Source organism: Glycine soja, chromosome 6 (genome assembly GCF_004193775.1).
Source record: "Glycine soja cultivar W05 chromosome 6, ASM419377v2, whole genome shotgun sequence".
Taxonomy (NCBI): domain Eukaryota; kingdom Viridiplantae; phylum Streptophyta; class Magnoliopsida; order Fabales; family Fabaceae; genus Glycine; species Glycine soja.
This window is the reverse complement of record NC_041007.1, coordinates 11333389-11357080: the sequence shown is the minus strand read 5'-3', so window position 1 is coordinate 11357080 and position 23692 is coordinate 11333389. Positions and strand designations below refer to the sequence as shown.

General features: G+C 34.5%; 5 protein-coding genes across 6 annotated transcripts; 3 read left to right on the top strand and 2 right to left on the bottom strand.

Annotated features, from left to right (window-relative positions):
- The first annotated feature begins 812 nt into the window (after positions 1-812).
- Positions 813-4145, top strand: LOC114415639 (NAC domain-containing protein 91-like). Its single transcript, XM_028380427.1, has 6 exons — positions 813-1226; positions 1424-1701; positions 1794-2093; positions 2562-2864; positions 3042-3461; positions 3544-4145. Exons 1-6 carry the CDS (start codon positions 1022-1024, stop codon positions 3832-3834), a joined length of 1797 nt encoding a protein of 598 aa, XP_028236228.1. The 5' UTR covers positions 813-1021; the 3' UTR covers positions 3835-4145.
- A 5491-nt stretch (positions 4146-9636) lies between these two features.
- LOC114415638 lies at positions 9637-15115 on the top strand. Of its 2 annotated transcripts, XM_028380426.1 has the most exons (6): positions 9637-10463; positions 10785-11954; positions 12045-12331; positions 13414-13599; positions 13725-13905; positions 14025-15115. In XM_028380426.1, the coding sequence occupies exons 1-6, from the start codon at positions 9905-9907 to the stop codon at positions 14843-14845; spliced, it is 3204 nt and encodes a 1067-aa protein (XP_028236227.1). In that variant the 5' UTR covers positions 9637-9904; the 3' UTR covers positions 14846-15115. The 2 variants fall into 2 exon arrangements, with proteins under 2 accessions (XP_028236227.1, XP_028236226.1); XM_028380425.1 differs by having other exon boundaries at positions 10785-12331.
- Positions 15116-16576: 1461 nt separating this feature from the next.
- Positions 16577-17743, top strand: LOC114415637 (peroxidase 5-like). The gene is made up of 3 exons (XM_028380424.1): positions 16577-16662; positions 16853-17017; positions 17108-17743. Exons 2-3 carry the CDS (start codon positions 17002-17004, stop codon positions 17542-17544), a joined length of 453 nt encoding a protein of 150 aa, XP_028236225.1. The 5' UTR covers positions 16577-16662; positions 16853-17001; the 3' UTR covers positions 17545-17743.
- Positions 17744-18120: 377 nt separating this feature from the next.
- Positions 18121-19925, bottom strand: LOC114415636 (nascent polypeptide-associated complex subunit alpha-like protein 2). Its single transcript, XM_028380423.1, has 4 exons — positions 19753-19925; positions 19574-19679; positions 18723-18841; positions 18121-18646 (listed from the first exon to the last, which is right to left on the bottom strand). Exons 1-4 carry the CDS (start codon positions 19852-19854, stop codon positions 18296-18298), a joined length of 678 nt encoding a protein of 225 aa, XP_028236224.1. The 5' UTR covers positions 19855-19925; the 3' UTR covers positions 18121-18295.
- Positions 19926-20831: 906 nt separating this feature from the next.
- On the bottom strand, positions 20832-23467 carry LOC114415635 (nascent polypeptide-associated complex subunit alpha-like protein 2). Its single transcript, XM_028380422.1, has 4 exons — positions 23263-23467; positions 23050-23155; positions 21526-21644; positions 20832-21441 (listed from the first exon to the last, which is right to left on the bottom strand). Exons 1-4 carry the CDS (start codon positions 23362-23364, stop codon positions 21097-21099), a joined length of 672 nt encoding a protein of 223 aa, XP_028236223.1. The 5' UTR covers positions 23365-23467; the 3' UTR covers positions 20832-21096.
- Positions 23468-23692: the final 225 nt, after the last annotated feature.

Genomic DNA, 23692 nt, shown 5'->3' with positions numbered 1-23692 from the left:
GAGTACATTCTTTATGTAACTCAAAGTAAAAAACTTTTCAGAGAAATAAGCTTATCCATTCATAACTCAGAAAAGTTTACATAATCATTCTAAAATAATCTAAATGATGATTTATGATTTAATAATAAAATAGAATATATTAAACTCAACTTTTTGTTGAGAGTATTTTTTTCTCTTATGATTTTTTATTAAATATTTTTTCTCTTAAGAGCAGCAATTAAGAAAAGAACAAAACAAAGCAGAAAAAAAAACGGAATCACAGATCAGGGAAGAAAGTTTACAAAGCATCAAGAAGAGCAACGTAGATATAATTAATCTTTTACATGCATTAAAGCAAGAAAAACAACAAAGAACAAACAGCAAAGATAATAAATATTTTTAAAAAGTTAAAACAATAATATTATACGCGTTTGCTTGGTTAAATTATTATTTAAGAAAACAATCACATATTTTTTTTTGCCAATATTCTCAAACAAGCATGCTTCGTGTTTTTTACTCATTTTATTTATCGTTTGTTAACTCTGGTTTTCTTACTCAGCACGTCAAATGAGGGCTCCATAGTGCAACTGGGATAGCACGTGTCGGAAGATCATTTGCTGGACATCTCCTAACTACTATACTGGTACTTCTGATCCATCATTGGAAAAGTCCCATTTACCCCAACGCGTTGGATTGAGTTACAGACAGTACTCGGTAGTGGCGTTATGGTAGATTCGTAGAAAGGAGAGGGTAAAACATCATACGCGGCATATACAATGGATTGGAACGCGGTTTCTCCCTGTGTTAAATTTATAAAAATCGCGGGCAGAGTCAGCAACTACACTAAAAAAAAAAAAAGGCAAACTTTTCTCTTTCTCTCTTCTTCATGCTCGAGTGCTTGGTCTCGCTCCTTTACAAAAAAAGCTATGGACCACAACATCTAATCTAATCTAAACAAACAAACAAACACTCCTCTTAATTATTCTTTTGATTCTCAAATTCTTCTTCGGTTTTTTTCCCTTTCTTTTTGGTTTCATTGAGTATGGGTTCGGTGGACTGTTATCCTTCTCGTACGGACGATGCTGCCGTGGTGTCTTTGGATTCGCTGCCTTTAGGGTTCCGATTCCGACCTACCGACGAGGAACTCGTCAATTACTACCTGCGACAGAAGATCAATGGTAATGGTCGCCAGGTTTGGGTTATCCGAGAAATTGATGTCTGCAAATGGGAGCCTTGGGATATGCCCGGTATTTATTTTTTTTATTCTCTTCATCCTTTTGCAATCATATTCTCTAGTCCGAGGTAGCGTTATCACTTAAATATATTAGTTTCTCACGTCGTGATAAATTATAAGTTGGAGTTCATTTTAGTGATTGTTGTTGGAGTTTCTCTCGTTTATGTTTTTGTTTAAAGTAATTTATTTTGTTGGGTTGTGTATTTGTAGGTTTGTCGGTGGTACAGACCAAGGATCCGGAATGGTTCTTTTTCTGTCCACAGGACCGAAAGTATCCAAATGGGCATCGATTGAACAGAGCGACAAATAATGGGTATTGGAAGGCAACGGGGAAGGATCGTAGAATCAAGTCTGGGAAGGATTTAATTGGAATGAAGAAGACTTTGGTGTTCTACACTGGTCGTGCACCCAAAGGGAATAGGACCAATTGGGTTATGCACGAGTATCGTCCCACTTTGAAGGAGCTTGATGGTACTAATCCTGGACAGGTACATAGTGCTACTCTACTGCAATTTACAATTAATCTAAGGAATTATATGAAGTGATGATGGTTGATGATTTTCAATTTGTTTTGTAACAGAATCCATATGTCCTTTGTCGTTTGTTTAAGAAACATGATGAGAGCCTTGAAGTTTCACACTGTGATGAAGCAGAGCAGACTGCTTCCACTCCTGTGGCTTACTCCACAGAGGAAATACAATCTGATCTGGCTGTTGTTGCAGGATCCCCCTCACAAGTTACCGAAGATGATAAGCACCAGGCAATGATCCCTGCACACTCTGAGGAAGCAATATCCAATGTTGTAACCCCGGTTGTTTGCCGTAGTGACAGATATGATGCTTGTCATGCACCAAATCAAATTGTATTACCAACTGCGGAGGTTAGATGGAATAACTGAGTTATTATTATCACTGGTTTGTCGTGGTAATATGTGCAATATTTTAGTGTTTTTACTCATTCCTATCTAAACATAGTCCTTCAAGGAGAAAATAATGCGTATCTTTAAATCATGATGGAAAATTTAGGCTATTTAGAGGATCATTAAATGTGATTTCAATCTTTATTAGGAAGAGTGAGCTCAATGTCTATTTGCTAAAAAAAGAGAAGCTGATTATGAGAATAGTAATTTATGTTTATGTTCAATAACCAATATACCTTATAATTATGAGAGAGTTGGTGCTACGGAAAAGATCACTAATATTATTTATTGAACTCAAGTCAGTTTTACTCATGTAGGTAAACAGATAAACATATAGTTTTGTTTCTTTTATTGTTTTTGTTCACCCTGATTTGATTTTTCATACACTGGAATTATTGATTTAGTTTCTATGATTGATGTTACCTACAGGAGTTTCAACCATTGAACTATTATGACCCAAGAAACGAGCTATTGGATGATAAATTATTCTCCCCTGTAATTGCACATATTCAACCAGAATTTCATTATCAAGCAAACATCGAATCAGATGGTTGGTATGGGCTTCAATATGGTACAAATGAGACAAACATGTCAGACTTTTTGAATTCAGTTGTGAATTGGGATCAAGTATCCTTTGAGGATCTCAATTGTCAACAGCAGAGCTACCCCTTGTTTAATGTTAAGGATAGCGTATTAAGCAGCGATCTAGATTCTGAACTTGCCATTATGACAGTGAGTAACAGCTCTTACACTATTTATCATTTTTGATTATTCTAGGTGGGTTCTGCCTTGATAGTAAAATGTGGTAGTTTCCAACTCCCGGTGTCATATCTAACAATCTAAGCTCTAACAATCTATCATGGTTTTCTTGTGTTTCCTGTATAATGATAGTCTTATTGTATGCTGCAGTGTATGCATGCTGGTTCTGCGGAGGGGCCAAATAACGGAAGGAAACCTTTGGTGATAACTTCAGAATTTCGCAGCACCACTGGCATCCCTGTTGACTGTGGTGGTGACGAGCAAAAAAGCAATGTTGGGTTATTTCAAAACAATTCCCAGAGAGCTTTTACTGATGTTAATATAGGCCAAGTATATAATGTAGTCGATGATTATGAGCAACGAGGAATCTACAGTGCAGTTGCTAGTGGCAATACTGGAATCATTAGGAGGCATCGTGAGGTACAAAATGAACAGCTAAGCTCAAATTCAACCCAAGGTACTGCACAGAGAAGAATTCGTTTGTCAATGGCTACACATGGCTCAAATAAGATGGTGAAAAGTGGAAGTTGTGCACAAGAAGAGCTTAATTTAAAATCCGTCATTGCTATGGTAAGAATTTTGTTTTTTTAGCTTCTGTCCAAGAGAAGAGATTGTCTTTGCATGCGAAATGAGGTTTGTTTTTCTTTTGTAGGAGGAGAAAGCTTCAGAAAGCCATATTTCTGATGAAAGTTCTACTCTTACTAATGACGGGAATGAACTGCCGAAGACATCCAAATCATCCGGCAAAAGAAAGATTTCTCGACAAGCTACAAAAGCAGGCTCAACCTTGGGGTTGAAAGACTTTTTATTGCTCAGAAGGGTGCCTTACATTTCGAAGGCTTCCTCAAATCGTGCCAAGTGCTCTTCTGTTTTTGTAGTTTCTGCCTTTGTAATGGTCACCTTAGTGGTCTTTACTGACATCTGGGGATATCTTAAATTTTAAACTGCTAGGAGATCATTCCTTTGTTGTTTTTTTTGCCTCCATTTCTTTTTTGGGCCATGAGTGGAGGTATGTAGGGTCTTCTTAGATTTGTTGATAGTTCAATTTATAGGTGAGTGCACTTGTAGTTGGTATATGTATGCTCACCTGGTTGGCTTGTCTGTTTCTGTTGCTGTACATCATGTATACATTTTTTTTTCCAACTTTTTATCACCTGCTTTTAAGTTTGTGGCTTCTCTATTTCAAAAAACAAAGGGTGATAGAAAGACAAAAATAATGGCTGGAAATTTTGAATTACATGCGAGTGTTTTGAATTATGTAGCCTTCAATGGTAAATTTAGCGATGCTAATGAAATCACTTAAAATAATGGCCGGAAATACTATACCATCTTGGGAATATTAACTGCTAAGTGGGCGTGCACATTTATCGCAGCTCGCTCAAATTCAGGAGCAGCGCTGCCATTTGGCTATCTGTTATGTGTAGTTTCAACTTCTTTCAAGCAATGTAACTGAAAAATGAAAACTGGTCTTTGCTTTAGCCTTCGACAAGACCAGATGGTTAAATTACATGGGGTAGCAGTGCAATCTTTTTTACTACTAGAACAAACACTTTTTGTAACATCTTTCTTTTTAAAAATAATTCAAGATTGATATATTTTTTTTCAGCTTACCCTCGTTTAAAGTTTTCAATTTAGGTTTTTTTTTAAAAGTACTATACATTAATGTGTTTAGTTGTTTAGGAATCTAATTTTTGCTTTGAATGCAGAGCATTTTGGGATGTCTCTTCACATGTATAATAAGTATATAAATTATTTCCTCCTAGTACTTTGTTTTACGAATTTGATTATATTCTGATGAGTAATATTTTTAAAAAATTTAAATAAATAAAGGAGGTAAATATAAGATAAAAATGATATTATTTAAAATATTTTTAGAAGAATATAAGGTGACATTTAATTGGAGTGTTTTTTCATTTTTAAAGAAAATAAAAAATAAAAGAGAAAATATATTTATTTAAAATTTAAAAATTATTTTCTCTAAAAATAAATTTAAAAACAGACCCAAAACTAAAAATAATAAATCAACATTTTCAGTTTTTCAAAAGAAGTAAAAATGCAATGATATCTTAGAATACTTTGTTTTTTATGTGTGTTTTATAAATCTTTAAAAATTTAAAAATAAAATTAATTTAAAGATAAAAATAATAAATAAAAATAATAGATAAATACTGGGATCAAGTGTAATCTTTAAAAATAAAAATAAAAATACTTGTAATTGAATGACAAGTATTGCAATTTCATTTTTTCATTAACTTTTATAATAGTTATGCTTAAAAAAATTATAGTTAAAATAACTTTTAAGTAGTTAAACTGAATTGTTTTTATAATGAATTTATTTTCAATATCTCTCTATTACTTATCCCTCAAGTCTTGTTTGTTTTCTCATGTCTCCTTGTTTATAAGAATCCACGGCCATGATCAATGTGGGTGGATCAACGAAGTGACTTGGAAGCAAGTAAGCAACACAGAGAGACAGAGTAGTTCAGTTTTGAGAGATTCTCGAACTCCATTCATCTGTTACTTGTGTTCCTGTCATCATCCACTTCCCTTTCGACCCTGTTCGGCTCCAAAAGAGATTCTCGAACTCCAAGAACACAATATTCTCCATGAACTCGACAAGCTTGGCATACCTTACACATACCCAGTTGCCATAGTGGCCCAACCTGGCTCTGCTTCTCGCCCCCATCAGCTTATGTAGTATGTAGAGCTTTTTAGAAAGGATCGGTCTTCTATTCCTCAGTATTAATTGTGTTTTACACTTGTACGTTATTTTTTTGCCATTGAGCTATTCATCGTTACTTATGTATGCAATCTTAAGGAATATATACATATATTATTAGAGAAGACAATTGGCTTTTAATTTGGAAATCATTTTTAAGCTAAAAATTAAAATTAATAGACAAACAGCTTGTATTTATTTTTTGAAGTTATTATTTTTTTCTTTAACTTATAAGTAGCTTTTAAGTAGAAAAAAAAGATAGAATTTTATTATTTAACATTTATTTTTTTACTTTTAAAAATATAGTTTTGATTATTTATATTTTTAATTATTTATTTATTTTTGTTAGAATAAATTTACATAAAAATAAATTAATTTCACATAATAAAATTTATATAAAAAACCTATGGCGAACATACCCATAGAAACAAAACAACAAAACAAAGAAATGAACACCATACCTACGATGATGGCACGATGCGAAGAGACATAGTGGTGGCACGACAAAGAACTTACACAAACGTCACTCGGGCTTTAACAATGACACTAAAAGTTAATCAGAGAAAAAAAAAAAGTAGGCATCAAAGACTAACCTGACGCGGTGGTGGTATGATTGTCTATCGATGCTAAACTGTTGATATTAAAATAATTTTTAAAAAATTCTTATGTCATCTTGGCTGATGTCAGAGACAATACTACATTTTAGACATTATTATTGTTGCGTTTTCTTGTAGTAAATAACCTATGTCCTAGCAACAATGGCACCCTCACCATATACTCGTACGTTCCAAAGGAAATAACATAACTATGTGCCAAAGAAAGGAAATAGGTTAACTAGTTAAGGTCACCAAAGTGTAAGTTAGACAAAAATTGGGTTTGGTTTTTTAAAATAAAATCTTAAGTTAAAATTTTGTAAATGAAAATAAGGTAATTAGATGAAAAAATTCACTAAACATGATAAATGAAGTTTTATGACATAAAATAGATATTAATAAAATTGATAGTTACTCACAAATATCATGATGACAAAATAAAACTAGCTAACATTGCTCTTCAGTTAGTTGGGCTTTTGAATCATCTATTTAGACTCTTTTGAGTGTGAGACCTCCTTTTGTGATTGTTGGAGTGGGTTAAGAGGCTCACCATCAAGAAGCTTAAGACTTTTGTTTTTAGCACTCTTTTTTTTAATCCTGCACCTCTTATTATATTTTGAAATTCTATACTCCTTTATTTGAATCTTGTATTTTGAAATATAATGTGAAGTTCAGGTTTTAAATTCAAATAAGGAAGTGTAAGATTCAAGATTCAAATGCTGAAGCTTGAATGAAGAGAGTCTAGAATGAAATAATTCCCATTTCATAGCAAGCAAGTTTCCTAAACATGCTTGAATCAGTCCAAAATGCATTCCTACGTTTTTTCCCCACCATATATTATTCCAAATTCATTTTACCTCAAAACCACCTTCCATCGTAATCTTTTTCACCTTGTATACCAGACGAATATTATTCCAAATATAATTTACCTGAAAACCAACTTCCATGGTAATCTTTTTCACCTTGTATACCAAATGAATTTAGCATGACATGAGATAAACAAATTAATAATAGCAACAACATATTATCATGAGTTTATGACTAAGAAAAATCATAGAATGACCTCAATTATATATATGCATCGCGAATCTTGGTTAACTACAATAACCTCCGTATTTCAACAATGCAATGGTAACAAACCTATGTGTTGGCAAACAACAGCGTGCTGAATCACATGGCATATTTCGAAAACAAACAAATGAATATATCCAACGCATGCATCTACCAAATTAAAATCCTCAAAACTTCTAAGCTACTCCATGTTGTCCAACATTTCTTTTAATAAGATCATCTCAAAAACTTAAATTAAGCTGTTAGATAATTGATACAAAAAAATGATTTAACATACCACCCCTCATGTTAGGGCTTGAATGACATAAATTCAATATTTTACTAAAAATAATATTATTCGAACTAGTTCAAAGGTGGTTCTATTATTCAACATCAAATTCTAAATATTGTATTTATTTTAACATCATACACAATTATCTATATTTATCATTTAATTTGATCTTTTTGTTCTATATATAAACATTTAAAAAGCACTTTACAAAAGTTTAAAAAAATGACTAATGTCTCAAAATCTTTTTAAAAAATCAATCTTCCAAAATATGAACTTTTTTATGAGAGACATAAATGGTTGAACCCATACCACATGACAAAAGTCATACTTGATTATTTTTTTTCTCAGCGAATGAATATATATATATATATAACAAACATACGTACGACACCAGGGGTACCAGAAGCAGATATAAGAGATCAACATCATACATGATAAGTTGATAACGAATTTATTTAATTTTCACCATTTATTTGCAATTAAGTGAATCCGCTAAATAAACACAGCATGCGAATCCATTTCTTTCTTTTGATATGGTCTCATAATACCAAATAAATTGCTAGATTTGAAACCTTTTTGGTTCTAAGTGCTTGTGATTTATTATTATGTAGGTCATATCAATTTTCCACCCCATAATTAAAAACCCTATTGCCAGAAGTTCACTCATAATAACTACTAGGGTATAAAAAGAGAATGAATTTGGCTTCTAGGACCCTGAAGACGCTCCTCTGTAAAGTTCTTCACTTCCAAGTTCCAAGAAATATGATAATGGTAGTGAGCATGATGGAGATATGGGAAGAATACACGGCTGTGCTGACAAGGGTCACAGAGAACCTCCTAATTCCACGGCGTAGCACAGATTAATTGGCGGTCTCGGAAGCCTTTTTGCTTTCACAACCTTTTCTTTAGAATCAGCTTCTTTTTTGGTTTACTTTTGATAAATATATAAGACATGCATATAAAAATTGGATTGATTTTTCACTGTTTAAGTATATATTTGCAAAAGCGTGATTCTGTGAGAAAGGAGTGAGAAATATTGTAAAGGAGAGGCTTTCCTTCCCAAAGGAGGTCGTGTTAGGCGTTCCTACATTTGATATGTTATTTATTTATGAGACTAGCTTTGGTTAATTTTTCATATTTCATTTAATTAAATCTCATGTTAAGGCATTCTTAAATTGTATTTTAGTAGTTGAAGTATTCCGGTAAAAAATTGAAAAAATGGCATTTTGATAAATAGATTTTCTTTTTTAGAAAATAATTATTCCCTTTTATTTATCTTTTTAAAACTATAAGACAATAATTATTATTTTATGAATTATTATTTTATTTTCACCTAATATTAATTATTTTTTAGATCTATAGATAAAATATCAATAAAATAGATAAAGAATTATAAGAAATAAAATAGAAATTTCAAATACAATAATGATAATAATTATATTTATTGATTATTCTTGTGTCACTAGACAATACTTACAAAAAAGAATGGGAATAGAAATATGAACAGAATAAAGTACTCTCAACAAGGGGAATGCACAATTGTTGGAGGTGTTAGTTAATTTGCCATATAAATTAAACTAGCTAGCTAAGTCATTTATATTTTATGAACAGTACGTTCCATTAGTTAAATATATATAAACAATCGATATTATGACATCATATATAATTATTTAATTTATTCATCTCTTTTTTATATATACTAATATAAATAAAGATACTTTTTTAATTTTATTATCTACAAATTATTTATCTTCTATTAATAAAAATCGTACAAGTACTGTATTTTAATGGCTATATATTGTTATGCATTTTTTTCTTCAAACAATAAACATAATTATTAGTATAACTTTTTTATAAAAGTTAATAAATTTATTATAAATAATAATTTATGACTTATCTGTTTTTTATAACTGCAAAAACAGTTTTATCTTCAAAATCTTTAAAAATATGATTATGATAGAATATGTATAATATATTTGAATTCAATCAATAATAATAAACAAATATTTTCTTATTTAATTCTGTAATTTTCTTATAAAAAAAAAAACTGAATGAAATGATCTCTATGTGCTGTTGTGTTTGGATTCCCAAAAGCAAAAGCAATATTTGAGAAGATACTACTTACCATCTGGGTTGGAGTTGCACCCCTTTTTCACGTCATCTCTTGTTCTTCTTTTGTTATTTTGTCTCATGCAATTTCTATTATAAATTTGAATAAATCTGTCAAATTTTTCTAACCCAAGTTCCAAACTTCTCTCGTTTCCATCACAATTCTCTCCGAATCCTGGTGGGTCTGCACCCGTTTGAGTGTTTGACCGATCGTTCGTTCATTGCAGCGTAATCTGCTGCAAAGCGAGCGATGAAGGGTGTTGGAGGATATCACGATTGGCCTTATTACGCGTCGCCGACTTCAAATTTATCAGCTTTCGCGGCGCCTTTTAGTGTGAATCCCTACACTTCAAGCGAGGCTTCGTCTCAGTTCATGGATACAGCTGAATCCGCAGAAACCCTGCCCCCAATTCAGTTTCAACCCTACCGGTACGATTTCTTTTCGGGCCCCGTTAGAGAATTGGATTCCGCTGCGCAATTCTCTCATCTGGGTTTGCCTTCTTATTCCGCAAGATCGAACCTTGTCGAAGCCCAACCCTACTCTGCGTCTTCTGCAATTCACGATCACTCTTCTAATTCGGCGGCGCCATATCATTGGTCTTCTGGGGCTCCCTCTTCCGATTGGCCTTCTCTCAGGGAAGCTAATAGGTCTCCTGAATTAGGGTTTTCTGGTCAGAGTGCGGTTTCCTGGGACCAGTTTCCGGAGTTCAATAGCCGTGGTAAAGGGAAACAGGTCGGAGTTGGGAGCAATCTCTCCGTAAAGGAAACAAATGCGGCTGGTTCGGTTGGTGAACAAAGGAGGAACCAAGGTGTGTTTTGTTTTGTCTAGTTTTGGTGTTTTTTACAACTTGTTTATAATGTCTGTCTCATCGTATTACTTGTATAGTTTGAATACTATATAACATAATAAAATATGGACAAAATCTAGGCTGTTGAGAGTATTAACTCATCCTTTATAAATTTTATGCCTGAAGATTTATGCTCTCTTCTTTGTTTCTAGCTAAATTTCAGAACAATTTTAAGTGAAGTAAGAAAATAAATATTTTAGTTGGATGGTGCTGTGTGGGAAATAGACTTTTCATCTTTTTTTATGTTGAAAGTAAGTGTTTTTTTATTATTATTAAATGCAGGGAATCAAGATGTGAAGGACTCTTCTAATTGTGAGGTTCCACAAATTATTGATTGGGAAAACTACAATGTGCCTGCAAGTGCAAATCATATACATAATACATCTAACTGGTGGGGAACTATCAAACCCATGCCAGTTGAATTTTCTGGTACCTCTGTTATGCAATCCCCGTCAATGTCTCTAGAAACTCATCATGAGACCCCTTTGAAAGTAGTTGCTGATTCAGGGAACAATCACTCGTTGAACATTGGTTCATATTACAAACACTCGAGTCATGTTGATAAACCTTCAAGAGTTGACACTGTTTCTTCAATGCCTGGAACAATGTTGGTTACAGATTTGAATGTCCAGGATATTATAGCAGATGAACATGTTGGGCACGATGATTTCTATAATACAAAGGAGGCTTCTCACATGCCTAGTCCTGGAACTGCTGGATTGTTTAATCCAGGTCCTATCCATATGCATCTAAGAAGAAATGAACCTTCCTCCTCAAACAAAGCAATGATTTCAGACAAGAATGTTTCGAGGAATGTTGCTGATTATATATTTAGAGAAAGTCATGAATTTCAAAATCCTCATGCAAATATGGATAATTTAAGATTGGGACTTAGTGCTATTGAAGATGTCAATTTTATTGAGAAATCTTTTGAGGGTGGTGACCGATGCAATCCTGCTGAAGACTCACCTTGCTGGAAGGGAGCTTCTGCTGCTCGCTTTTCTCATTTTGAACCTTCTGCAGCTCTGTCTCAAGAATATGTACACAAAAAAGAAAGTAGCTTTGGTTCTGTCATTAAGGAGCCTCAGAATTATCTGCTTGATACAGAAAACAATATGAAAAAATCATGTGGAAATTCAAATGGCTTTCAAATGCATACTGGAATTGTCTATCAGGACAGAAGTTCAGCAGGTTCTCCAAGGAGATTTTCAGTAACAAAGTTTGCACCTGAATATTGCAAGTCAGGTAGTGCTCTGAATGATGGTCCTTTTCAATCTAAGCCTAGCTGTGATTTTGGACTTCAACAATATGTGGATATTACCAAAATGAAGGAAAATACTGTGCCACCAGCCAAGCCAACTGACTGTGAGTCTGGATCTTCTCTGATGGGGCTTCAACTTGTAGATTTAAAGGAATTTATTACTCAAAAACAGCAAGCTTTATTATGCACAGGTGATGTAAATTCTGGATGCAATGTGAATAATTGCTCGGAATATGATTCATCTCACACTGCTGAACATGTCCTGCCTTTACCTTCTTCAGTATTAGATGCAACTACACCTGAAAATTCAGCTGGGAAAGCGTCAACTGAAAATTTGGATGTCCAAATGCTGCTTGACAGAATGCAAAATTTATCAGAATTGCTTCTTTCTCATTGCTTAAATGATGCCTGTGAATGGAAAGAGCAAGATTGCAATGTCCTTAAAAATGTGATCAGTAATCTTAATACATGTGCTTTAAAGAATGAACAAATTGCCCCTGTTCAAGAATGTCTTTTCAATCAGCCAGAAACTTCTAAGCATGCTGGCGAATCACGCAAGTTTCGCCAGGTATATTCTTATTTCTTATATTCAATAACAAAACCCAGCTTCTGGTGTGCATTGGAAACACTTTTTTTTATTACTTATGAGTAGATGAAATCATAAAAACTTCTATGTGATAAAAATCTAACAGCAATTGAAATTCATGCTTTCACACATGTAGCATAACTGATGTAGCAACCTTTGCCACCCATTGTAATAAATTAACTTTTTCTCTATGTGATGATAACCTTTGCATCAAAACAAGCAATTAGTGGATTTATACTTTAAAGTCCTGTCAAGTATTGAGCAATGATCATTGATGCTGAGTTGAAATTTGAAAGCGTGACCAAAAGTTGTTGGAACAAGTGGTTTGGCAGTTTGGTCCCTTAACCAAGGTCTGGGTTCGATCCCCAGCTTGGGCCTAGAGTGGCAACTGGAGGTATCACTTTACCCCAAAAATGGGTCTACCTGGTGGGAGGGGGATTACACCTTAGTTATACCAAATTTTTTTAAACGGTGAATAGGATACAGTAAATTCTGGTAAATTTAGCTATATGAGAATGTACTTGTGGTTACAAGGATTTTAATGCGACTTTCTGGTGATGAGTTTGGGATAATAATGGATTGTAGTAACATAGCTCAAAGAGTGCTTTACCTGGTATTTAAAATAATGAAATTGAGAGAATTGATAGCAAAAAGAAGAGAATAATGATTTTGATACAATGCCTAAGCCTGCTGGGATTGCAAAGAGGATAGAATTGGTTTCACTATGCCATTGGTGATGTCCTCTGAAGATAGATTATGAATTATGTTGGTTTCTAGTTTAGTTTTTAAATATATTTGTTTGTTTTGTGGATCTTACTTTGATATCCTTTTTGTGAAGATCCTGCCACAGATAACGCAGATTAACACATAGCTATAGATGCTGCATGTAATAGTTTCCTAATTTATGGCATGTATGGATCCATTTTGTAGAAGGAAATGTGGGGCTTCTGGTTTTTTACACTCCTTGATATTTAAGTGATATTTTTTGAATTTTTAATTTTTTATATGCTGGACAAATTATTAATCCTGCATTACTTATGTAAGTTCTCTGAATATATTTTCAGAATTCATGTTTGAAGAGGCCACAATTAACCAAGATAGGACCAGAGAGCTCTAAGATTGAGTTTGAGAATCCACTTGTTGCCGAGGCAAACTTTTGTTTCAGGTCTGGGAAACCACATAGGAAGCTTTCTGATTCCATTTCCCCAAGGGTTGATACAGAAATGACAAAGGCTGATAACATGACTAAGGTATTCCAGGCTGTGCTATTTCTCTCTATTTACTAATACATGCTTTCAATTATAAAGGGGGTAAATGACAGCGGAAAGGAAATATTTTAATTATTGTTTGCAAACACATACTTTTTGATTTATAGGATCTAAAGAGGATTCTTAGTGAGAATTTCCATGGTGATGATGATGAAGGAGCAGAGCCTCAGACTGTATTATATAAGAACCTGTGGCTTGAGGCCGAAGCTACACTTTGTTCTGTATATTACAGGGCTCGCTATAATCAAATGAAGATTGAAATGGATAAACATTCTTACAAGGAAAAAGGTTGACATTTTTTCTTTATCTCGATATGACCCATTATTATAGTTATCCTGGAAAAATAACCTGGAAAATGGATTTTTTAAAGCTAATGGTCTGGTATTGTATCTTTTATGATGTTGTAGTGATGGAGAAGCAATCTAAATCTGAGGTCATTCCGACTATGAGCCAGAGTCAGAGTTCTGCAACTAAAGTGCATTATCCAAACCCTGATTCTTCTGCGGACCTTAAATTTCCTGTCTTGGATGTTACCAATCTAGAGGAACTATCTCGCTTGAATATTTCCACTGATATGAACAAGTCTAATGCAATAACACCTGAAGGAAGAGGTCAAAACCTGGATAGCTTCATCGATAATTATCTTGTTCCCTGCTCAGTCAATAAGACTGAAAGAAATGATGAGTCTTCTGTTATGATGGCCAGATACCAAGTTCTCAAAGCCCGGATTGATCAGTCATCCACTGTTACTACCAATCTGGAGGAACCATTAGACGTAGCAGACAGCTCATCACCTAGAGGGAGGGATAATCAAAACCAAGTTAATCTATGCCAAGATTCCCCTATTCCTGAAAAAAACAGTGCTGAATATGAAACATCTGTTCTGGCTAGGTTTCATATTCTTAAATCCCGGGATGAAGGTTCAAGTTCTATTTCTTCAGAAGGGAAACAGTTACATGGAGATGAATCTGCTGCTGTCGAAGGAATGGATGGCATAACAGTTGCAACAAATGTATCTGAGGGTAAAAGTTTGGATGTCCATGCAAATCCTGTTGTGGTGCATCTCAATTCCTACACTGCCGTGGACAAGTCAATCCCAAAGGAGTTTCATCTGGATTCGGAGGACAATCAAGAAACTCAGCCTAGCGGAACCTGTGAGTTTCAGCCTCCTACTTACTACTCCGATGGCTTCGCGTCAGACTGGGAACATGTGGAGAAAAGCTTGTAGAACGATTTTGAAACCTTTTAAGAGTTTGGTTATATGGTTCAATAAATGTTTATGTTTTGAGCATATGACTCTGAATAAATGCTTATGGGTTAGATTTATTATCTTTATCAGACATGCATATTGCAGAATTTGGTCTTTTTCAGTCTTTATCCTGTTTGTATATAACAATGTCAGACTTTATTTTTATCTAATGTGTTTGCTCACTTGCACATGTGGATAAATAAGTGCAAGTGATAGAAAAATAAAATTTCCAAATTGCCAAAGAATAAACCATTCAGTTTTTCAAATTAATCGAGCATGGGAGTCTTGATTTATTTATTTATTTTTCAAAGGCCACATTCGACGCTGTACAATTTGCTAAGTTGCTAATTACTTTTCCATTCACTTGCTGTTTATTTGCTAAAACTGCGCCTAAATTTATGAAATTTAACTTGCTACTTCCAAGTACTCCTTTGTTTTTGTCCCAAAATTTTTTGATGCTATATATTAGTCATACGTGAAACTAATATTTTAAAACATAGCATGTTTGTGTTTTGGTTCAACAAATGTTTATGCTTTAGGTATTGTGTTTCTGTTGCAACATTTAGTATCGTTTAAGTGTTTGAAAACATTTAACATCACCATAAAATTGGTGACCTCTATTTCTTGATTTCTTCATTTTGTTTTTGTTGTGGCTGTCTTCATCTTCATTGTCTACCCATAGTTTTCGTTTTCTTGGTTTTAAAACTGAACCAGAGTACTTCGACAAGAGTATTTTTGCTTGGTTTTAAAATGTTTTAAAGAATTTCGGCAAACATTTACTAAAATATTTGTAGCAAATTGAATACTTTTATGTTTTAACAGTTCTGCCGGTACTCAACAGTTACATTTTCAATCTAAATGTATTTCATTTTACAACATTATTCTCACAACTGCAAAAGTAATTGAACTTAGCTCTACGTATAAAGGGGGGATGTTTTAAGAAGGGATGCTTAAACTCTATAATCTCAAAGAAAACAACTTTGAGAGCAGTTAAGATTCAAATTCAAGAAGACATGCCATTATCATTATCATTATTCATATATATATTTGCTACTAAGCCTCATGGAATTTAGTATTGTATAAGATTCCAATAAGCCTAAATGAGTAGATTCAAAGTCGTTTACGATTTAGGTTTCCATTTAGATCACCATTCAGTCACGATCAAAGCTACACCTAATCCCATAGGGACACATCAATTCATGAGAAATAATGGTTTCCATTCTGAAAATCATTTTTCTTAATCCGTGCCTTCTTTCCAGGAATCTAAAAGTTGCTATAACAACTAACTCGCAGACCTGGCATGTACATTGTCTAACAAAAATTCTTTTTGGGCTATTATATTTACTAATGTATTGAACTTTTAAACTTCACATTAACAACTAATTTGGACTTTCGTGCACTCAAGTCAATTAAAATCAATTTAATTACGCACGTATTCCACATCCTATCACTGCGTGAAATCTTGAGAAGTGGCATATTATCATAGAAGCACTTTTTTTTGGTGTTTATTATCGTAGGAGCACTATTGATAATCGTAAGAATGCATTTCCATGATTGCTGCAGGGCTTGTAAGAATGCATTTCCATGATTACTTTATTAGAGTAAGTCATTATATGAAGCCATTTGTTATTTATCTATTCCCCTTAATACTAAAATTTGTTAATTACCCTCTTTTCTGTAGTAAAACTTTAACCACTATGTTAATTTTAGGGGTGTGATGCATCAGTACTGCTTGATTCCACTTCCACAAACACTGCAGAGAAAGACTCTCCAGCAAATAAACCAAGTCTCCGAGGGTATGAAGTCAATGATAATGCCAAGGCTAAACTAGAAGCAGTATGCCCTGGAATTGTTTCATGTGCTGACATTGTTGCATTTGCAGCAAGGGACAGTGTGGAGTTTATAAGTGTGCCTACTTTGTTCTAGAAAGTATAAACATCTTTGAAAGCAAGAAAATGACCTTGTATTATTCCTTGCTTCACGCAGGCTTGAGGGCTTGGCTATGATGTTCCAGCAGGAAGAAGAGATAGCAGAATCTCACCAGCTTCAGATACAAGAACAGAGTTCCCCCTCCAACTTTCAATGTAAACCAACTCACTCAACTCTTTGCTAGGAAGGGACTAACAGAAGATTAAATGGTCACCCTTTCAGGTATACAAGAGCTTCAAGATAACTCTTCTTTATTGTTTTGCTTGTAGCTTAAATTTGCTAATGGTTATGACATGTACTTTGTGCATGCAGGAGCACACACTATCGGCCGCTCTCATTGCTGGGCTTTCAGCAGCAGATTATACAACTTCAGTAGCACTTCAAGCCAGGATCCAAGTTTAGATCCCTCGTATGCAGCGCTGCTGAAGCGGCAATGTCCTCAAGGCAGCACAAACCCAAACCTGGTGATTCCAATGAACCCTTCAAGTCCTGGAATTGCTGATGTAGCCTACTATGTTGATATATTAGCAAACCGAGGCCCGTTCACATCTGACCAAACTCTCCTAACTGATGCTGAAACAGCCAGCCAGGTGAAACAAAATGCTAGGGATCCCTATCTATGGGCAAGTCAATTTGCAGATGCAATGATAAAGATGGGTCAAATCAGTGTCATAACTGGTAATGCTGGAGAGATTAGAACAAATTGCAGGGTGGTCAATGGTGAAGGACTTGAGTACCTTCATCAATGAAGATTTACAAATTCTAAGTCATGCTTCTTCTGAGTTTTTTTTTTTTTTGTCTTGCTTGATTACTGAGCAAGTAACTCAGATTCTTTTTTGTGTGTATGTGTGTGTTAACGTAACTGGCATTCATCTGTCGGTGAATCAAAGTTCTTTCTGTTTGCCCTGAAATAGATAGCTTGTCATGTGCAACAAGAATTCACTCACGCTATCCAAATCAATTTCTTTTTACATAGTGCAAAGATCGTCCGATCACAATGCATCTCTATCAACAACCAACATATATTTGTCCAAGCTAGACATCGTGGAGGACTAATGATAACTTTGTAAATTTCAAAATGCAACAAATACCATCTTAAAATTTTAAAATTAATTCAATTTAATCCAATCATCAATATAGCCTAAGATACAAAAATTCCTAGCTCAATGGCCCCCATTTTCCAAAGGCCACGGGACATGAACCTTTAGTGTTGCAGGTACAGATACAACAAACCAACCATATATACCTAAAGTTTAAACCAACGAATTTTAGGGCTAGACATTAACTTAAGGGCAAAAAGATATAGAGCTAAAAGAAGGCTACTATAAGTAAAGACAACAAAATAATATGATCATTGATCATCACATCGTACCACAAGAAATTATAAGGTAAGCACAACCATATGGACCAAATATATGGTTTGACTACCACAAAAACGATGGCACTAGTTCCAAAATCATCCCCAAAAATCAAAAACTACAAATGGAACATAAACCGAAACTAAGTAGTGAGCTCCATAATGGCACCGACAATGTCCCCATTGTGAGTCTTAAGGGCCTTGACAGCCTTGCTTCTTGACACTCCTGCCTGTGTCATCACCAAATCAATGTCATGGGGCTCGACACCAGTTTCATCAACCTCCTCCTCCTCTTCTTCAGGCTGTGCCGCTGCAGCTGCAGCATCTTGATCTTGTTTTGCCAGTACAGATCCCACATCTGGCATCCTGAACTGTTGAGCAGCCTGTGTCTGCAACTGAGAGCTCAAGTCCTCTATTTTTGCCTCCCCAAATATGATGTAGGTCTCAGAATTTGGACTCTTGAAGACATCAGGTTTTGAGATGAAAAAAAGAATCTAATGCATAAAACAAATTGGTTAAAATCCATCCGCCTCCCAGATAGATCACAGATAGAACAATAACAATGCTCACATTCTTTGTCCTCTTGATTGTGACCCTACTAACGCCAGTAACAGGTTTCAGTCCCAACTTCAACATTGCTTTTCGGCTCTTCTTCTCACTTCTGCTCTGCTTCCCACCCTCAGCACCACCTGCATCTTAAAGTCCATTTAGTCCAAGAAAACAAATCAACAGATATGGTTTTGCAATAGAAGACGCACACAATAAAAAGATGTACATTGCATTTTTCTTCAGGTAAAGCCTTAAGATCAGAAACACTGCAAATCAATAGACAACGGCATAGCACAAATCCTTTTTGAATAAATAATATATGTATTGACAATGTAAAATTTTTTTGCACACTAAACAAACTAGAAATTTGCTAAAACATAAAAAAGACAATTTTAAAATAACCATTTTTTAAAATAAACGTATTGACAACACACTAAGAAAACAGAAAGATGTTTATTTTATCAAAATAAATTTTGGTTTCAAGAAATAAGTTTAAACAAACTTACCCACTATCATATATGATAAGTTAGTAAAATTTTATAAGAATTACCTTAAAAATTATTATTAGTTAACAATGATTTCTTATTGGTTGTTTTATACACTGTTAGGACATGTACACTCATTGTTTTTCTCATTGAAAGAGAAATATAAAAATTATACAAGAACCATAAGCACATAAATCTTAGCCAAATAGAGTAAACATATCAAGTTCATTTTCTACAACAAGGCTAAATAGATTGCATTTCTGAGATGTAAATCTATATATGCAAATCCATTAATCAATATAAACATTAACATAACAAAAGGCATACCAAACAGAAAACATTGTGATTATGAAATCAATAACGGTACAAAAAGGAACATGGGAGGACCTTGGGCGTCATCTTCCTTGTCATCGTCGTCATCGTCCTCATCCTCGTCTTCGGTTTCCTCTTTGTCATCGTCCTTGACGTCCTCGACAATGGGAGCGTCATCTTCCTGAGAAAAAAAAGATCGTGGAAGCGAATAAGAGATAAAGTAAAGTAGAAAAAAGAATGGAAATGGGGGGAACCTGGGGGTGAGCTTTCTTCTTGAGGATTGCGTCGTCGACGGAGGGAATTTGTTGGTCGGCGCCGGGGTCGGTGGCTGCGTCAATAACGGGACCCGGAGACATGGCTTGAGAGTTACACTGAACAGTGAAACCCCAATGGTAGATAAAAATGTTGCAGATACGATACAGTCGCTTTTTCTGCTATTCATTCTTTCCCTTCTCCTCGTCTTACGGGTTTTCGGATTCCTAGGCCCATCATTTTCTTGGGCCTTTTTTTGACATCCCCTGCTGCATCTTCTTCTTCTTAATTTATATATATATATATATATATATATATATATATATATATATATATATATATATATATATATACTCTTTTCAGTCTTTTGAATAGTTATTGCCTGAAATTTATTGAAAATATAAAAATTACGTGGTTCCCCTTTTTCGTTTACTCATAATTTTATATTTTTTTAATAAATTTTAATCAACAATAAAAAATGTGTTAAAAAAAGTGTATTACTACACTCAATAATATTTTAGCAGCATATTCTTTTACGCATTTTAGCAACATATAATATGCGTATACAAGCCCAAAAAGGGTATTTAAACAATAATATAACATGCAGTAAAAAAAACAATAATATAACTATTATCTTATATTGCTTCATTTGTTTAGCCTCTTGTTATTTTGCATTGGGTCATCTTTTCTATTTTTTTCTCCAATATCAAAAAGTGCCTTCAACATCGAAATAACTTTATTTCTTAGCGAAGATTGTTTTACACTTCAAATAAAATTCAGTAAATTTAGAATACGGTAAGTTTTAAAGTAAAAATAAATTAAAATATATAAACTCCTTTCATTTTAAAAATAGTCACTTAAAAAATGCAATTGAAAATGTTATATTTTCACCTCCTAGTTTAATGTACTTCGCATGATTACCCTTCTCTTTTTTCAATACTACACACGTCTTAATTTATATAAAGAAATTTATTGGATAACTTTGCAACATTATTGAATATCGAACAAAAACCAGCATCCACTATAGTTCCAAGCTAGAAGGCCTACTTTATAACTAAAATAAAACAGGGCGTAGGCATAGTTATCCAATCTTCCCCAGTAAATTCAGTTGAAAAACCTATGAAGTAGGCTTAAAATAGATTGTTCAGCTTCCTAATTCTTCCAAATACTGATACAAATTAAAAGCATTCAGAACTTTTTGATAACGCAACAAAATTATGAAGTAAAGGGTAAAACCCAAATCCCAAACATAAAACGGTTATGTTGATTCGGTTTATAACATAGAAACGGCACTAGTTCTAAATATCATTCCCAAAAAAACATACAAATAGAACATAAACCCCCAATTAAGTAGTGAGTTCCATGATGGCTCCAACAATGTCCCCGTTGTGAGTCTTGAGAGCCTTGACGGCCTTGCTTCTTGACACTCCTGCCTGCGTCATCACCAAATCAATGTCATGGGGCTCCACACCAGTTTCATCAACCTCCTCCTCTTCTTCAGGTTGCACTGCTGCAGCTGCAGCATCTTCTTGTTTTGCCGTTACAGATCCCATATCTGGCATCCTGAACTGTTGAGCAGCCTGTGTCTGCAACTGAGAGCTCAAGTCCTCTATTTTCGCCTCACCAAATATGACATAGGTCTCAGAATTTGGACTCTTGAAGACATCAGGTTTGGAGATGAAGAAAAGAATCTAATGCATAAAACAATTGGGTTAAAAGCCATCCATCTTCCAGATAGATCACAGAAAAGAACAATAATACATATAATGACTCACATTTTTTGTTCTCTTGATTGTGACCCTACTAACACCGGTGACAGGTTTTAGTCCCAGCTTCAACATTGCTTTTCGACTCTTCTTCTCACTTCTGCTCTGCTTTGAACCCTCAGCACCACCTGCATCTCAGTCCAACAAAACGAATTTATGAACAAGAAGATCAACAGATAACAAGCCAAATAAATAGAGCATAGATATGGCAGCAGAAACAGAGGGCAAAGTAACAGTACATAAACACATTATTTTCTCTAGGTAAAACCCTTTATTCCAAAAGTATGTGACAGTCATTTACTTGCCAATGTTGCAACAGCTATAAAGTGCCTCATTTTCTCATCTAAACAATTCAACCATATAAAAATCATAAGCACAGAAAAGTAGTTGTTGAACATAGTTAAGTTGTTAAGTTCAACATCAAGAAAAATAATCACAAAAATTATAATGGTGGTATAAGAGCTCAGTGATCAGAAGCAGTGCTCTGCAGATCTCTAAAAAGGGCCATCCCTCTTCAAATTGAGGTGCTGCAGATTTGATGAGGTGCTCACCTAGTTGATGTGTTGATAAGTATTGTAAACTAAAGATGAAACAAAGATCGAACCATCTACTCATAAATGTGAAGCTGAAGGGGATAAAATTGTCAGAATGTTAAAAAAAACTAGCAGTCAATCTTTGGGACTCAGAGCAGGGACCAACTTAGGATATAGTAAGATAGAACATCTATTTTACGTTGTCCAAAATGTTATGCTTGGGTTAATATTTACCATGAAAATTAATGCAAACTAATCAAATATGTTACTAATTTCTTCTTTTTCTAATGTAACATCATTTTTTAGCAAGACACACATTATGCCCAAGTCACCTTTGTTAAAATTCTCAGATAAACATTGAATGGTTATGTAACCAATCATATGCATTCCGAAAGTTTGGACATTAGCAACAAATAAAAGTTGAGCATAGCTCAGATTTGCTTTTCAAACACCAACACATAAATTCCAATCAATCAAGTGACAACTAATTAAGGGTTATGCCAAGCCCCTTTATAATTCCTTTTGTTTCCTACTATGCCCCGCACAGAATCAAGGCATCTCCAGGACAGCCATTGTTAATTAAGGTCTAAAGGTTACCTCTAGCCCCACATGAAAACAATTTTTTTATACTTAAACAAATAACAACAATAATCAAAGAATAACAGCCAATGCACAAATAAATACATACAAATAACAGCAAAAAGATGAAGCAGTTGAACATTACACGTTACTGTTAGCAAACAACTACCATTTCTCTATGATTAGAGACCTTGTTAAGATCGCTCAAGTATGATAATATGATAATTAGAATAAAATCCAATCTAACGTGAGTTAGGTCTCACGGGTAAATACAGAACTCAACCCAAACCCTAGAATTATGCACAAGCACGTGGAAACCAAATAATCAATTAGAACCATAGGGTTTACTAACGATAACATGAAAAGTACCAAATAAGGATTCTATTAGGTTAAGAGGAAACTTAGTGAAAGAGAAGAGGACCTAGAGCATCGTCTTCCTTGTCATCTTCATCATCGTCGTCGTCGTCCTCATCGTCGTCGTCCTTGTCATCATCCCTCACGTCCTCGACAACGGGAGCATCATCCTCCTGACAGCAATCACGGAAATGAGACAAGAAACTTGAACAGAAACGAGTCCAACCCAAGAAACCCTAAACCCTAAACACAATAAACAGAAAAAATCGAAATTAAAAACCTGCGGTTGGGATTTCTTCAACTGGGTTGCGTCATCGACGGAGGGAAGTTGTTGCTCTGCTTCAACCTCAGGGGAAGCGTCGACAACAGGACCTGGAGACATGGCTTTGTGAGTTGGGAGTGTATTGGGATTGGGGTTTCACTCGGCGTAGGTTGTGATCACTGAGCTTAGACGATAAGTAGATATAGATAGGGATAACTATTTTGCTCCTTCTTCAGTCTCCAGGGTTTTCTCATTTATTGGGCCATGTCTCTCTTGGGCCCAGCTTCTTATTCATTTCCTTCAGTTACTACTAACTATAATTTGCACCACTTGCATTGCTATTTACGCCCCCCTACCGACTCGTATCAATACTAGGCTGACCACATCATTAAAGTATCTTTATATATGCATGATTGTATTGTACTTGTATTCATTTTGGTAGCCAGTG

Excerpts from the sequence above, each read along its gene's own strand:
- LOC114415635 (XM_028380422.1), bottom strand. The coding sequence starts at position 23,364 with ATGTCTCCAGGTCCTGTTGTCGACGCTTCCCCTGAGGTTGAAGCAGAG. Across the intron at positions 23,156-23,262 it reads TGAAGAAATCCCAACCGCAG|GAGGATGATGCTCCCGTTGT; the intron begins GTTTTTAATTTC and ends GATTGCTGTCAG. Across the intron at positions 21,645-23,049 it reads CAAGGAAGACGATGCTCTAG|GTGGTGCTGAGGGTTCAAAG; the intron begins GTCCTCTTCTCT and ends ACTGAGATGCAG.
- LOC114415639 (XM_028380427.1), top strand. The coding sequence starts at position 1,022 with ATGGGTTCGGTGGACTGTTATCCTTCTCGTACGGACGATGCTGCCGTG. Across the intron at positions 2,094-2,561 it reads TTGTATTACCAACTGCGGAG|GAGTTTCAACCATTGAACTA; the intron begins GTTAGATGGAAT and ends TGTTACCTACAG. Across the intron at positions 2,865-3,041 it reads CTGAACTTGCCATTATGACA|TGTATGCATGCTGGTTCTGC; the intron begins GTGAGTAACAGC and ends TGTATGCTGCAG.
- LOC114415638 (XM_028380425.1), top strand. The coding sequence starts at position 9,905 with ATGAAGGGTGTTGGAGGATATCACGATTGGCCTTATTACGCGTCGCCG. Across the intron at positions 10,464-10,784 it reads TGAACAAAGGAGGAACCAAG|GGAATCAAGATGTGAAGGAC; the intron begins GTGTGTTTTGTT and ends TATTAAATGCAG. Across the intron at positions 13,906-14,024 it reads ACATTCTTACAAGGAAAAAG|TGATGGAGAAGCAATCTAAA; the intron begins GTTGACATTTTT and ends ATGATGTTGTAG.
- LOC114415636 (XM_028380423.1), bottom strand. The coding sequence starts at position 19,854 with ATGTCTCCGGGTCCCGTTATTGACGCAGCCACCGACCCCGGCGCCGAC. Across the intron at positions 19,680-19,752 it reads AGAAGAAAGCTCACCCCCAG|GAAGATGACGCTCCCATTGT; the intron begins GTTCCCCCCATT and ends TTTTTTTCTCAG. Across the intron at positions 18,842-19,573 it reads CAAGGAAGATGACGCCCAAG|GTGGTGCTGAGGGTGGGAAG; the intron begins GTCCTCCCATGT and ends TTTAAGATGCAG.